This window comes from Gobius niger (genome assembly GCF_951799975.1).
Source record: "Gobius niger genome assembly, chromosome: 24".
NCBI lineage: Eukaryota > Metazoa > Chordata > Actinopteri > Gobiiformes > Gobiidae > Gobius > Gobius niger.
Genome location: NC_136875.1, coordinates 2522240 through 2537492, shown reverse-complemented (window position 1 = coordinate 2537492; position 15253 = coordinate 2522240). Strand labels below are relative to the sequence as shown.

Sequence of the window (15253 nt, the reverse complement as noted above, 5' to 3'; positions counted from 1 at the left end):
CTAAGTAAATTAAAATGTCAAAATGAATTCCTGCCGTTTTCTTCCAATAAGAGACAAATAACAGAACCAATCCTGACGGACTCAAAGTGGATGAATCCTGGTTTATCCTAGCGCTTGTGAAAAGAATATGGGTTTATACTTGCTGTAGAGAGGGAGCTGGGTTGGATCGGCCTCGGTCCCCGGGCTGGTACTGGTCTGCTCTGGTCAAGGTCGAGTCCAGGCTTTGAACTTGTGCTTTCAGAGGAGCTGGGATTCAGAGGAATGCGGCCGAGGCCCCGCCCTCTGGCGATCAGGAGACAAGACGAAAACACACTCCAGCGCCGGAGAACAGGCCTGGACTTGGAGCTAATCCCCCTGCGTTTGCGTCCAGAATTAACCAGACGTTTAAAGGTCCTTCACGGGTGAACGCCGGAGACTTTGCTCTTTTATGACGTCGCTCCCACGAAACCTAAAACCTAAAGTAATGTTTGCTTTGGTTGTTAATCTACTTCTCCATGTTTAGGGCTGGGTATCCTTCCATTCTTTTTCAATACCGGTACTTTAACGATACTTGGTAGGGCTGCTCGATTATTGAAAAAATAATAATCACGATTATTTTTGTCATAATTGAAATCACGATTATTCAAACGATTATTTGTTGCCTTTAAAAAAATCCATCAAAAAAGTGACAAAAAAACATCAAAAAAATTACAAAAAAATAACAAAAAAAGACAAAAATCCAGCAAAAAAGTGACAAAAATCCAAAAATTAAAAATTAGAAAAAAACCGTGAAAAAAAAATTAAAAAACAAAAATTTGGAAAAAAAAAATAAAACATTGAAAAAAAAAATTATAATAGATTTTTTTTGCGATTATGCTAATTTTGTAATCGTTTATTGTTGTAATCGAAATCGTAATCGAATTTCGATTAATTGCACAGCCCTAATACTTGGTTTTCAATACCAATACCTGAGCGCTGCTCTTTCCGACACCCGTGCTCAAATGTTTGTCGTCTAGTGTAAAATCAGCAAATTTACAAAGTCAGGTTAAACTCCAAAGTCAAGAAATGTGGGGAATAATTGAGAAAATATTAGCAATAGAAAATTTGAAAAAAAATGAGAGTAAAAACACGGGAAACGAGAAAAAAAATAGGGAAAAAATAAGAAAAAGATGGTAAAAACATTGGGCAAAACTTAGGGGTAAAAAAAAATCATTTATTTGAGCTGAAACAACAAAGTAACTTGCCTGGATTGCTGTTCCTGGACCAACAGGCATCAAAACCTTTTTTTTTTTTTTGCAGCGCCTGCTTTTCCTGTACTCAAACTGTGTCTATCATGGAGCCATCTGTTTCTTAGCATGCCGTTTGCTGTGAACAGGGGCTTGTCTTGTTTTTACCATTGTGCCAGTGGAGGGCGCTCCAAGTAAAGGCTCAGTCTGACACACATACGGGCACAGTGGCGCGGCGGTTAGCACTCGGGCTTCACAGCTCGAAGGTCCTGGGTTCGATTCCCACCTGGACGGGGGCCTTTCTGTGGAGTTTGATGTTCTCCCTGTGTCTATGTCGGTACAGCATGAACATGAGAGTGTGTGTTTGAGAAATTAAAATTAAATTAAACAATGTGGATTTTCTCAGCGGATAAAACGGGGAACTATAAGTACTTGTAAAGCGTAATAATACCAGTAGTTCGAAATCCGCGCAGTAAAGTGAAGAATACTGCGCGGATTTCGAAATACTGCCAAATTACTCCTGGTATTATTACGCCTTACAATATAGTTCCCCCTTTTATCCGCTTAGAAAATCCACATTGTTTAATTGTGTGTAATTATACTTTGTAGTGTAACACTTCACGTAACCATATTTAAATAGGGAAAACGTGGAAGAGCTTGGTAGCTTCTATCTTGACCTGTTTTGGAGCTATAGAGGAGAGAGGGAGAGGCTAAATGCTAACGCCGTCTGCGCTGTGTTTATGTGACTGAAGGCACGGGTGAAGATCAGACAGGTCCTAAAGAACTCGTCAAAGCTAAGGTAAGAACATATCTCAGTATGTAAAAACGGTGGCCTGTTCCTTTAAGTATCCTATTCATGAGCTGCTGAACCTCTTTGCTCCTCCCATGCCTCTGTATCTTTATTTAGTAGGAAACTATATTCATCATTCTAATTTGTTTTATCCCCATGGCTGCTTCGAACATGACATAAAGCTGTGCCAATAAGTTTGCACACCCTGGTGGAATTTTTTGGAAGAACATGAATGAAAACACAAACACTTTTTCCCCCACACATGGTCAGTGATGTTGTGAAGACATTTATTGTGGGGGAAAAAAACTGTGTGAACTTTAATTTCAAATCACCATCACAAAATAAAACACCAAAGTAACCCTGTTGAAAAGTTTACACCCCCCAGTTCCTAATACAGGCCGTCCATCTCAGCCTCCTTGAACCAGTGTGGGGAGAGCTCAAACACGCTGTTCATGCAAAACAGCCCAAAAATACACAGGAACTGGAGGCTTTTGCCAAGATCAATGGACCGCTTTTAAAACTTCAATAAACTTAAAATAAATTAAAACTTACATAATGTACCTTTAAGTTATAAAAACGAAATGCTGAGGACGGATGCATATCGTTAAGATACTCCTCATCGATCTGGTACTTTTCTCTCATCGGTACTTTGAAGCAAAAACATTTCTTTTTATGGTCTAAATTTGAACTTGATTCATTTCCAGTTTAGTTCAGCACGCACCATTTTTATAAGGCATATAAAACACAAATATAAGCCGAAATGTGCAATACTGTACAGATTAGAACGGAAGATGAGCCTTTGTTCCAAGTGTCATCTTCACAAACATAGAAGAGCACCACCTCATGACATCATCAAGTGGAGGAAACAGCATTACACAGACATGCATGAATCAAACAGAAGTCCACTCTAGTCTGTAAACCAAGAGTAATGATATTAGAACGTGGTTTATTAACCTCCTGTTTGCATTGTTGACGCGGTGTTTCACAGTGGTGTTAAATAGCTACAGTAACCTTGTAATTCTAACAGTATTTTCCATTCGTCCTCCAGTTCTTCTGAAATGAGCACAAAGAAATGTTTTATTGTACTTGTTGTTTTCACTTGTCTGTCAAAGTGTCCCATGTGCCACAATAATAAATAATCCACACTTTGGGAGGTGCTTCAGTCCAGCGTTTAAAAGAGTGTCCGAGTCCGGGAGGGCATCTGTGTGAACCCAGAGCCGTCCTCATGTCCTGGATGAGGGCAGGTACTTGGTGACGAAGGCCGCGTACAGGTCTCTGTACGGAGAGCTGGACTTGGGGGGGACCCGGAGCCAAGTCTGCACTCTGGTGGATCGAAGGAGCATGTTGTGTCCCAGTCCCACCAGACTGGAGCACAGCCAGTACAGGGACATGCACTGTGGAGACAACAGAGTACTACGTGTTACTACCGAGTACCACAGAGGGCTACAGAGGGCAGGTGCAGAGGTCAGAGTACTACGTGTTACTACGAAGTACTACAGAGGGCAGGTGCAGAGGTCAGAGTACTACGTGTTACTACCGAGTACTACAGAGGGCAGGTGCAGAGGTCAGAGTACTACGTGTTACTACCGAGTACTACCGAGGGCAGGTGCAGAGGCCTGGTGTGTCGGACCCTCATGTGACAGATCTGATCTGGGAGATGCTCAGACAGGTCCTAACCTGAGGCACGTGGAAGTATTCACAAACATTTCAACACAGAGGCTCCTGTGCCAGTGCCAGTCTCAACAAGTACCACCACCATCCATTCAGACCCTGTTTAGGCCAACTTCAGTCCTGGTTTAGGTCCTATTTAGCCCTGGTTTAGCCCTGGTTTCGCCCTGGTTTAGCCCTGGTTCAGTCTTGGTTCAGTCCAGAAGGGTAAACTACAACGCTAGATTAAAGGGTTAGTGGTAAGTTTAGCATTAACCCTGGATGCATTTGTATCAGGGTAGATCTCATTGGAAACATACCCTTAGCTCATAGCCTGCTGTGGACCAGGTTTAGTTCCAGATTAGATAAGAAGACGGCTTTGACCAATCAGAGAAGAGAATCCTCCATCATGTACAGAGTGGGGAGCAGAGAGGGAAGAGGAGGAACCACAGAGAGAAGTCCTTTATATCAAAGCGCGCATGGATTTGATAAAGTAACAACATCGTGTTGTAACTTTTCCTACACATGTGGGTGACAGATTTGAGTGTATGGAATGCTACAAAAGGCTTATTTCTGGTTTACATGATAGTAAAAGTGTGGTGTTTCAGTCGTAATAAAGATTATTACAAATGATGAGCTGCTCGGTTCAGACTCGGGTCGTTCATGTCGCTGTATCATTTACATGTCATGAGTTTAGATAGACTCTGATATTCAGGTGTTTCTGCTGTGATTGGCCGCTTGGCACTGACTCCTCCTGTTTCACATAGACGCCTCACAAATCCTCGTGAGTGGGTTTAGTAGAAGCTCTGATCAGAAGCGCCATGTCTGGGTTTGTCGACCCGGGTTAGAGGAAGTAATCCAGGACATGTTCAACCAGCTTTGTAGTTTAGCCCAGTGGGTTAGCCTCTGTTTAGTCCTGGTTTAGGCCCACTACTACTACAAAGCAAACCTCGAACCCAGACATGGAGCTTCTGGATCAGAGCGTTATCAGGCGGTTTAGTTAAAGCAGTACTAAGTAACTCATGCCCCTAGAGGCCATAAGCATCACTGCAGGTGTCGTAGCATGTTGTGTTTTTTAACTAAAGTAAATCCTACACTGACAGAAGAGACAAAGGGACAGAGGAATATTGTTCATCCAATTACACAATGGAGATAATTTTTTTTCACTCAGACTTGCCTGTAAATACTGTTTAAGTGGTGCCAGCCCACAGTTAGCTTTGCCCGGTAGCCTGTTAGCTTCTTCTTCGTGATTTCATTAGTTTGTATTGGTGACTTCGACCCCTCGGCAGGGAAGTTGCAATTGTGGTTTTCTGGCCAGAGACACCGGGGGGAGATGAAAGACCCCATTAACACTAGCATCACCCCCAGAGGGACTACGCAAAGGATTTATTAAGGTAAACAAGCTGCTTAGTGCTGCTTTAACCCTGGGTTTCTAGGAGGTTTGTGAGGCGTTCATGTGAAACAGGACAGTGCCAAGCGGCTATCACAGCAGAGACACAGCCACGGATAATCTGAATATCAGAATCGATCTCTAAACTCATGATGAACGTATTCTTCAACGCCGTGAACTGAGCGGCTCATAAGGAGAACGTTCACATCCTCGAATCCGTCTCCCTAGTTTGCCCCTCTGGTTTAAAGAATCGTCAATCTATTTCTTTGATTGCACTTGATCTAGGTCAGCAGTAAAAATGTTTGAGCTTAAACTGAAAGACGTCTGTCAAGAGTTAGTACTTTCAGTAGTTTCGGAATCCCCCAGAACGACTCACCGTGGGGACGTAGGCAGACACGGGGATCATGAGCAGGGACACCGCTCTGAAGGTGTGGAGGAGAACCTTCTGGAAGCGCCCAGAGACAGGTTTCTGCTGCAGGGAGGCCAGCTGCGACACAACTACACTGGTTAAAGAAGTCTCCAGAATAAATACGCCGCTATCTCATTCACAAGCAGCATTGCAGAGCCCCCTACTGGCTCCTCTGTGTTTGGAGAATGATCTAATTGCTAGGGATTGGCAGATTGATAGCATAACACTCATATTTCATATAATTTAAAGGTACATTGTGTAGCATTTTGAATCATACTATTGCCAGTGTCCCTAATGAACATGCTATTTTTGCAGTGGGTAATCAAAGAATGGATTTGGATGAGGACCTAAACTATTTATATCTCATAGATACAGACGGCATCTCGTCATAAAAGGGGGCGTGGCTTCGCCGAAGGGGAAAATAGAATCTTTAGAGAAACACAATTTTCCCTCTTTTTAGCCATTTTCTGGTGGAATATAAACTTCTTTATCACACATAAATAAAGTCAAATGTAAATCGGGCCCATATGGATATTTTCTCACAGCAGATTGTTCATTAGAAGTGAAAAAACGGCAGTTGTAGCAAGCGCTAGCTAACCGTTAGCATTAGCCCGATGCTAACATGTAGCATGAAGTTAGCATTCTCCGTTATTTATGTATTTATGGGCTGTTGAACCACTTTGCTCCTCTCCATGTCTTTGTTTCTTTATTTAGTAGAAAACTATATTCATATTTCAGCGTTTGTTAAAGTAGTTTTTGAATAATTAGACAAAGTTTAGATTTTTTCAACCGTTTTCTAAAAAGGACCATATATGGGCGATTCCAGAGATGCCATCTGTATAGATACAGACGGCATCTCGTCATAGAAGGGGGCGTGGCCTCGCTAAGAGGGAAAATAGAATCTTTTGGGAAACATAATTTTTCACTCTTTTTAGCCATTTTCTGCTGGAATATCAACTTACTTATCACATACAAATAAAGTCAAATGTAAATCGGGCCCATATGGATATTTTCTCACAGCAGATTGTTCTGTAGAAGTGAAAAAATGGCAGTTGTAGCAAGCGCTAGCTAACCGTTAGCATTAGCCCGATGCTAACATGTAGCATCCTGTTAGCATTCTCCGTTATTCATGTATTTATGGGCTGTTGAACAACTTTGCTCCTCCCCATGTCTTTGTTTCTTTAAGTAGTTTTTGAATAATTAGACAAAGTTTAGATTTTTGCAAAATTGTTTCCCCCCCTTTTCCCCCTTTTCAAAAAGGACCATATATGGGCGATTCCAGAGATGCCGTCTGTATCTATATTTGGCTGCCTTTAGTCAACATCTCCATGGAGACAAGCTGGAGACGTACCCGCTCCCATAAAATTTCAAATCAGGTTTTAGGAGAGTTGAGTCAAGTTTCTTTGTTCAATTATTTAAATGTATTTTTCAACAACAAAAAAATATCTGTAATAAAATTGATACTTGTACTTTATTCGGTTTATTTGGTAAAATGTGTGTTTAAAAAAAAAAGAAACAATAACGGCCCAAGGATTACTTGGTGTTGAATCAAAACTAGTTAAGTTTAGTCATTTGATAGGGACAATGTTCAGTTACAACATGTCATAACTGCGTTGTATCGGACTTATTCTTAGGCAAATGTACATCTCAAACACACTCTCACTCATCCTGGCCTATTGTACATGTTTTTAGTGGTAGAGGAAACCACCGTGTCCGGAAGAAACCAACACACACACGGAGAACATCAGAGCGTGTATTTAACCAGACATGCCGCATCATTTTGTACACAGGTTCTTGATATTGGACTTAAAGAGAGCATTGTAGTACCCACCTCCACCAGCAGGAGGTTAGTGAGCCCCAGGGACACAGGGATGATCCAGGTCGGGTCTGGGACTGTCAGGTCTCTGAACCAGAGGGCGCCCCCTGCAGCCAGCGCAGAGTACACTTCTGAGGACACATACAGCCATTTTAGTCCTGCTCTCGTTCATCCAGGGAGCATCCATCGTAGGAAAGGTTAAATCATCGACTGGACTTAGTTTCACTTCTACAGTCACAGTGGCTTCCTCTTAGCTCTTTAGGTAATAAAACACACTATTACCCAAACTGGATCACTGGATTTCAATTGAGATCAGGTGAACAACCCTCTGTTGTTAATGCTAATGGGTCGTCTACGCCCACTGACTCAGCAGCAGAGCAGAACAAAGACTTGCTAGTTGAGTGATACTGTATTCCCTCCTCCTGAGAGAAGCCTGGGTCTTATTCAGACTGCTCTAGTTTGGGTATTAGTGTCTTTTATGACCTAAACAGCTAAGAAGAAGCTTCTGTGACTAGGAGCGAAACATCCTCAACGTTATTAAAACCCAGTCCAGTCGATGATTTAACCTTTTCGGACTTCAGACTAGTTCAGGCTAGTTCAGACCGGTTCTTCAGACTATTTCAGGCTAGTTCAGACCTGTTCAGACCTGTCTAGACTAGTTCAGACCTGTTCAGACCTGTCTAGACTAGTTCAGACCTGTTCAGACCTGTCTAGACTAGTTCAGACCTGTTCAGACCTGTTTAGACTAGTTCAGACCGGTTCTTCAGTCTAGTTCAGACTAGTTCAGACCTGTTCTTCAGACTAGTTTAGACCTGTTCAGACCTGTTTAGACTAGTTCAGACCGGTTCTTAAGACTAGTTCAGGCTAGTTCAGACCGGTTCTTCAGACTATTTCAGGCTAGTTCAGACCTGTCTAGACTAGTTCAGATCTGTTCAGACCTGTCTAGACTAGTTTAGATCTGTTCAGACCTGTTTAGACTAGTTCAGACCGGTTCTTAAGACTAGTTCAGGCTAGTTCAGACCGGTTCTTCAGACTATTTCAGGCTAGTTCAGACCTGTCTAGACTAGTTCAGACCGGTTCTTAAGACTATTTCAGGCTAGTTCAGACCGGTTCTTCAGACTATTTCAGGCTAGTTCAGACCTGTCTAGACTAGTTCAGACCTGTTCTTCAGACTAGTTCAGACCTGTTCTTCAGACTAGTTCAGACCTGGTCTTCAGACTAGTTCAGACCTGTTCTTCAGACTAGTTCAGACCTGTTCAGACCTGTCTAGACTACTTCAGACCTGTTCTTCAGTCTAGTTCAGACTAGTTCAGACCTGTTCTTCAGACTAGTTCAGACTAGTTCAGACCTGTTGTTTAAACTAGTTCAGACCTGTTCTTCAGACTAGTTCAGGCTAGTTCAGACCTGTTGTTCAAACTAGTTCAGACCTGTTCTTCAAACCTGTTCTTAAGATCTGCTCTCTACTGGTTAGGGGAGGGTTAGTCCTGGCTCTCACCGCTGGAGTCCAGGCTGAGCTCCCTAAAAGCCAAGGACAGACTGATCCAGACCGGAACCTGGACCAGGACCAGGATGGAGGCCTTGAAAGGGTGACAGTTATCTCTGATGTAGAGTTCGGACACAATCCGCCGCATGTTCTTCTTGAACTGGAACCTGCAAAAGACAGAGAGTAAAGATATACATGAGGAGATAGAGGAGACAAAGAGTGTGTGAAGAGAGGCTGCGGAGACAGGGCGAGGGAAAAGGCATGGAGCAGGAGACATTTCTTGTTCAGAAAGTGGTATGCTGCCCTCTACTGGAGAACTGGAGCTATTCGCACAAGGCTTAGGCAACTGCCACTACCCCTCCACAATCATGTCACATCCAAAAAACACAGAGAGAAGGGAAGAGAAGGGAAGAGAAGGGTCGAGCGCAACAGTCCTGTATCACCATGTGTTTCAAAAATAATGGTACAGTCCCGATCAAAGGTATAAGACCAGCTGAATAATTGCAAAGAAACAAATTGCATTTTGAATTGTTGGTTCCAAGGAGAACTTAAAAATGCAACAAGAAGAAATGGGAGTGAACCTTTTATTGAAAACAAGCAAGGTTGGGTTGTTGAGCAGCATAAGCAGAGCCTCTTGCAGTGTGCCATCGCTGCTGAGGTGGGACGCAGTAAGACAGTCATTTTAAATTTCTGAAAAGATCCTGATGGTTATGGAACAAAAAAGTGGAAAAAAGCATAAATATGTCATCAGAGTTCAGAATCCTGGATCCTGGACCCAAGTGAAGCCGTTACTAGAGCCGACTGCAGCCCGAAAACCATCAGAGGCATCTGTGACAGAAGGGCTTCAAAAACAAATCCAAGGAAAACCGGTCGAAACTGAATATAAAGTACCTGTAGGGACTATAATTGACAAGGACTTGAGCTTTGAAGCCAACACTGATGCCGTCTGCAAAAAGGTGCTGCAAACTTTCTTCTTTATAAGGAAAAGGAATTCATTTAGGATTTGTAATAATATATATATATAGTTTTTTTTACCAGTGTTTTCGGAGGCTGTTGCAAAGGTAAATGCTCTGATGTCACTCAGCAGGGCTACAGCTTGTTAGATTATTGTCTGATGTTGGCTCTCAGCTTCAGAGCCGGACTGATGTATTTGGCTGTGACTGCATGATCTTTGTTGACATATAATTGTTGTTTTACTGTAACATGTGTGGACACCTGCTGCAACGTCTTTCCTTCCAGACAAAAATAAAGTGGAACCTTGTATTACCTGCAGGTGCGTTCGCTCCAGCTCAGCTCTTTGGCTCTCACAGACACTTCATATCTCAGTCTGTGGGACAGCTCGGAGATCTCCTTCTGCAGCGATGCCACCTGGAGACAGAACAGGGCAACAGCAGCGTCATCCTGGTGCAGAGATGGGGCTAGCCCTTTGTTGGCCCTGTTTGAGACTAAGTTCTGGTTCTCACCCGGTGCAGGACCACCGTCTGATAAGCTGCTAGTGGCAGGGTGACAGAGGAGCGGACAGTTAAAGTCGTTGCTGCGATGCTGAGCCACCAGGGGGCGCCGCTCAGCTCCTGAAATCCCACCAGGAACTGCTCCGCTACGTGCACGGGCGTGTGCACATGAGAGGATTGCACGAGGGCAGGAGTTTGCACGTCGAGGGGCGGAGCCAGTGACAGAGGGGTGGGGCTTAGACGGACAGCAGGACGCAGGAGACGCAGCATCTTCAACCTGAGGAGACAAGGCACAGGGTTTAGTCGTCTACTAAGGCAAAGGGTTTAGTCGTCTACTGAGGCACAGGGTTTAGTCGTCTACTAAGGCACAGGGTTTAGTCATCTAAGGCACAAGGTTTAGTCGTCTACTGAGGCACAGGGTTTAGTCATCTAAGGCACAGGGTTTAGTCGTCTACTGAGGCACAGGGTTTAGTCGTCTACTAAAGCACAGGGTTTAGTCGTCTACTAAGGCACAGGGTTTAGTCGTCTACTATGGCACAGGGTTTAGTCGTCTACTAAAGCACAGGGTTTAGTTGTCTACTAAAGCACAGGGTTTAGTCGTCTACTAAGGCACAGGGTTTAGTCGTCTACTATGGCACAGGGTTTAGTCGTCTACTAAAGCACAGGGTTTAGTCGTCTACTAAAGCACAGGGTTTAGTCGTCTACTAAGACACAGGGTTTAGTCGTCTACTAAAGCACAGGGTTTAGTCGTCTACTAAAGCACAGGGTTTAGTCGTCTACTAAAGCACAGGGTTTAGTCGTCTACTAAGGCACAGGGTTTAGTCGTCTACTATGGCACAGGGTTTAGTCGTCTACTATGGCACAGGGTTTAGTCGTCTACTGAGGCACAGGGTTTAGTCGTCTACTATGGCACAGGGTTTAGTCGTCTACTGAGGCACAGGGTTTAGTCGTCTACTATGGCACAGGGTTTAGTCGTCTACTGAGGCACAGGGTTTAGTCGTCTACTATGGCACAGGGTTTAGTCGTCTACTGAGGCACAGGGTTTAGTCGTCTACTAAAGCACAGGGTTTAGTCGTCTACTATGGCACAGGGTTTAGTCGTCTACTGAGGCACAGGGTTTAGTCGTCTACTAAAGCACAGGGTTTAGTCGTCTACTAAGGCAAAGGGTTTAGTCGTCTACTATGGCACAGGGTTTAGTCGTCTACTGAGGCACAGGGTTTAGTCGTCAACTGAGGCACAGGGTTTAGTCGTCTACTAAGGCACAGGGTTTAGTCGTCTACTAAGGCACAGGGTTTAGTCGTCTACTAAGGCACAGGGTTTAGTCGTCTACTAAGGCAAAGGGTTTAGTCGTCTACTAAGGCACAGGGTTTAGTCGTCTACTAAGGCACAGGGTTTAGTCGTCTACTAAGGCACAGGGTTTAGTCGTCAACTGAGGCACAGGGTTTAGTCGTCTACTAAGGCACAGGGTTTAGTCGTCTACTAAGGCACAGGGTTTAGTCGTCTACTAAGGCACAGGGTTTAGTCGTCTACTAAGGCAAAGGGTTTAGTCGTCTACTAAGGCACAGGGTTTAGTCGTCTACTAAGGCACAGGGTTTAGTCGTCTACTAAGAGACAGGGTTTAGTCGTCAACTGAGGCACAGGGTTTAGTCGTCTACTAAGGCACAGGGTTTAGTCGTCTACTAAGGCACAGGGTTTAGTCGTCTACTAAGGCACAGGGTTTAGTCGTCTACTAAGGCACAGGGTTTAGTCGTCTACTAAGGCACAGGGTTTAGTCGTCTACTAAGGCACAGGGTTTAGTCGTCTACTAAGGCACAGGGTTTAGTCGTCTACTAAGGCACAGGGTTTAGTCGTCTACTAAGGCACAGGGTTTAGTCTGCTACTAAAGCACAGGGTTTAGTCGTCTACTAAGTCACAGGGTTTAGTCTGCTACTAAAGCACAGGGTTTAGTCGTCTACTAAGTCACAGGGTTTAGTCTGCTACTAAGGCACAGGGTTTAGTCGTCTACTAAGGCACAGGGTTTAGTCTGCTACTAAAGCACAGGGTATAGTCGTCTACTAAGGCACAGGGTTTAGTCGTCTACTAAGTCACAGGGTTTAGTCATCTACTAAGACACAGGGTTTAGTCGTCTACTAAAGCAAAGGGTTTAGTCGTCTACTAAGACACAGGGTTTAGTCGTCTACTAAGACACAGGGTTTAGTCGTCTCCTAAGACACAGGGTTTAGTCGTCTACTAAGACACAGGGTTTAGTCGTCTACTAAGACACAGGGTTTAGTCGTCTACTAAGGCAAAGGGTTTAGTCGTCTACTAAGACACAGGGTTTAGTCGTCTACTAAGACACAGGGTTTAGTCGTCTACTAAGGCAAAGGGTTTAGTCGTCTACTAAGGCACAGGGTTTAGTCGTCTACTAAGGCACAGGGTTTAGTCGTCTACTAAGACACAGGGTTTAGTCGTCTACTAAGGCACAGGGTTTAGTCGTCTACTAAGACACAGGGTTTAGTCGTCTACTAAGACACAGGGTTTAGTCGTCTACTAAGACACAGGGTTTAGTCGTCTACTAAAGCACAGGGTTTAGTCGTCTACTGAGGCACAGGGTTTAGTCGTCTACTAAGGCACAGGGTTTTGTACCTGGTTGTCCAAGACAAATTTCTCTGTAAGCAGACAATACAAAGTCTATCCATTTCACTCATCTGCTGCAGCCTTACTCTCCTTACTCCGAGGTCGGCTGAGCAGCTCCTGTTGGCTGTATCTAAAACACGTCTCAAATCTATAGGACAGAGCATTTTCTGTAGCAGCACCGGCATTGTGGAACAGCCTCGCTCTGTCTGTCAGCTCGTCTCAGTCTTTAGCACAATTTAAGTTAAGACTGAAAACCTCCCTTTTTAGCCAGAACTTTGAAAGTTGGCAGGATGTCTTGGTTCAACTATTGTTTTTTTATACAGTACATGTCAATTGTAAATGTAAGTGTTTTATCCTTTGCTATAGTATCTTGCATCTCGGGAAAGCACTTTGGTCAACAGTAGCGGTTTTAAAATGTTCCATATAAATAAACTTGACATGTGACTTTTCCTCTCCCGTTATTCCAGTGTCTTATCCAAATGAATAAATATCTGTAGATTACACGGCAGGCAGTGAGTTACTGATGGGCATTATAAAGACTTCACTGGAGGAAACTTCTGTGTGTGTTATGGAAGATATTTTGAGGATGAAAACTTTAGCTTATTAAGAAACAAGTTTTACTATTAAGAGCAAATCGAGCCATGTTTAAACCGGAAATTAGAGTGTTTCATCAGTTCCCAAGAAACACTCTGGGGGTGCAAAGAGTCAGGAAAAATGTGCAATCAAAGAGGAGCAGAATAATGTGCAAAGTCATAGAGTAGGGGTGTTGAAGTCGTTCCAAATCCAGCCCCCACGGCGGGTCGCGGGACGCATATATTGTAAAGGACTGTTGCCTCATAAATAACAGTAACACTTACTGAGCTTCATCAGCCTATGTCACATGTTTCTCAAAGTGCTGCATGAAGTCATTATTCATTCACCACACAATGATAATAAGTTACTGTTGTAGCCACAGCCGCCCTGGGGCAGACTGACCATTTACCACATGGCTATAATATGCTGTTTATATCCTGATCTCTTATGTCAGTGCCTCTGCTGGACACGATTTCTTTCCTTTTTTTTTTACATGCTCTGGAATTCATGCTTCCACATTAAATCATCTTGCAGGCCGCATTTGGCCCTCGGGCCTTGAACTTGACACATGTGTCATAGAGGTTGGTTCACACATACAAATACCTCCATCTCTCTAGATGACTCCCTCATGTTCAAGCCCTATAGAAACAGTGTTTTCCTTTTGATGTGAAAAAGAGTGTTGTCATTAGGGCTGGGTACTGTTACACGATACCTATGTGGTATCAAAAAAAAAAAAATGTTTTGATCATGTTGGTCCAGTAAAATTTTGTCCGACTTCCAACACATCAAAATCATCTCCTGGGCCAATATTGTACACATTGATACCACTTGTAACTTATGGCAGTGAAAAAAAAGATGTGATAATGTTCCCTGAACTGACATTTGACACACATTTCAGAAACATTCGGATAAATCTTTTTTTAATTTGGTGGGTGAGAAGTGCAATCTACAACCTTAAACTGTATAAGAACATGTCTGACATCTATAGAGCTGCTATATATATTATCAATACAATCCTGCCAAATTTTGTCCAAAAATGTCTATCCCCAATTCTTCCTGCCATTGATCCCTGAAAATGTCAGAGAGTGGACTTTGTCTATTTCATAAAACCTTATAGAAGCGAGAAACAGCACCTTAAGCACATGGTTCAATAGACACAAAGCTGTCAAGAGCCCAGTTCCGAGGAGCAGACTCATACTGAGGAACACCAGCCCTGAGAAAATGTCGAAACTGTAAAAATCTCTATTTTGCTTGCAACTATTGAAAAGATGCAAGACGCCCATCAATATAAAGACCTTTAAGAAAAGAAATGCCCTGTTCTCTCCATGTGCATATTTTAGGAGCCTTGGCCGTTCTCAATAGCTGATTCCACACTTTCAAAGAATTCGGAATTATTGGATTTTTGTCATATAATATGTTTTTAACCCCCCTGCCCTAGTCTTGTCACTGCAACATTTGTATCTATTTTAGACTAGATATGTTGCATATGAATACCTCTGGTCACACGGTCCATCATTATACAAACTGACAGGACTGAAGGGAACTTGAACCACAGGAAAAGCATAAACACACCATTCACTCTCTTTCACCGACTGAGACCGGGACGATTCCAGCACTGACCTATTCAGTTTTATCCCGTTGCTTAACCCATTAAAGCTTCAAAATTCAGAATCACGTCCAGGTCCGCTTCACCTTCGCTTAGTACTGCGCGCTTTGATGATGTCATGTGTTTACTACGAGCCGCGCGCTGAAATGTGACGTTTCTGCCGCTTCGGCACAATTACGTTTTTACTTTTGTTTAGCGTCGATACATTATACTTGTTAGTAACACGACGGCCCAAAAATAATAATAATAATAATAATAATAAATAAT

The 15253-nt window shown here is 43.3% G+C and overlaps 1 protein-coding gene across 1 annotated transcript; it reads right to left on the bottom strand.

Moving 5' to 3' along the window:
* Nucleotides 1-3188: 3188 nt before the first annotated feature.
* Nucleotides 3189-15104, bottom strand: cox18 (cytochrome c oxidase assembly factor COX18). The gene is made up of 7 exons (XM_079582272.1): nt 15001-15104; nt 10204-10468; nt 10008-10108; nt 8753-8907; nt 7273-7388; nt 5409-5519; nt 3189-3389 (listed from the first exon to the last, which is right to left on the bottom strand). The coding sequence occupies exons 2-7, from the start codon at nt 10459-10461 to the stop codon at nt 3219-3221; spliced, it is 912 nt and encodes a 303-aa protein (XP_079438398.1). The 5' UTR covers nt 10462-10468; nt 15001-15104; the 3' UTR covers nt 3189-3218.
* Between the last annotated feature and the right edge of the window lie 149 nt (nt 15105-15253).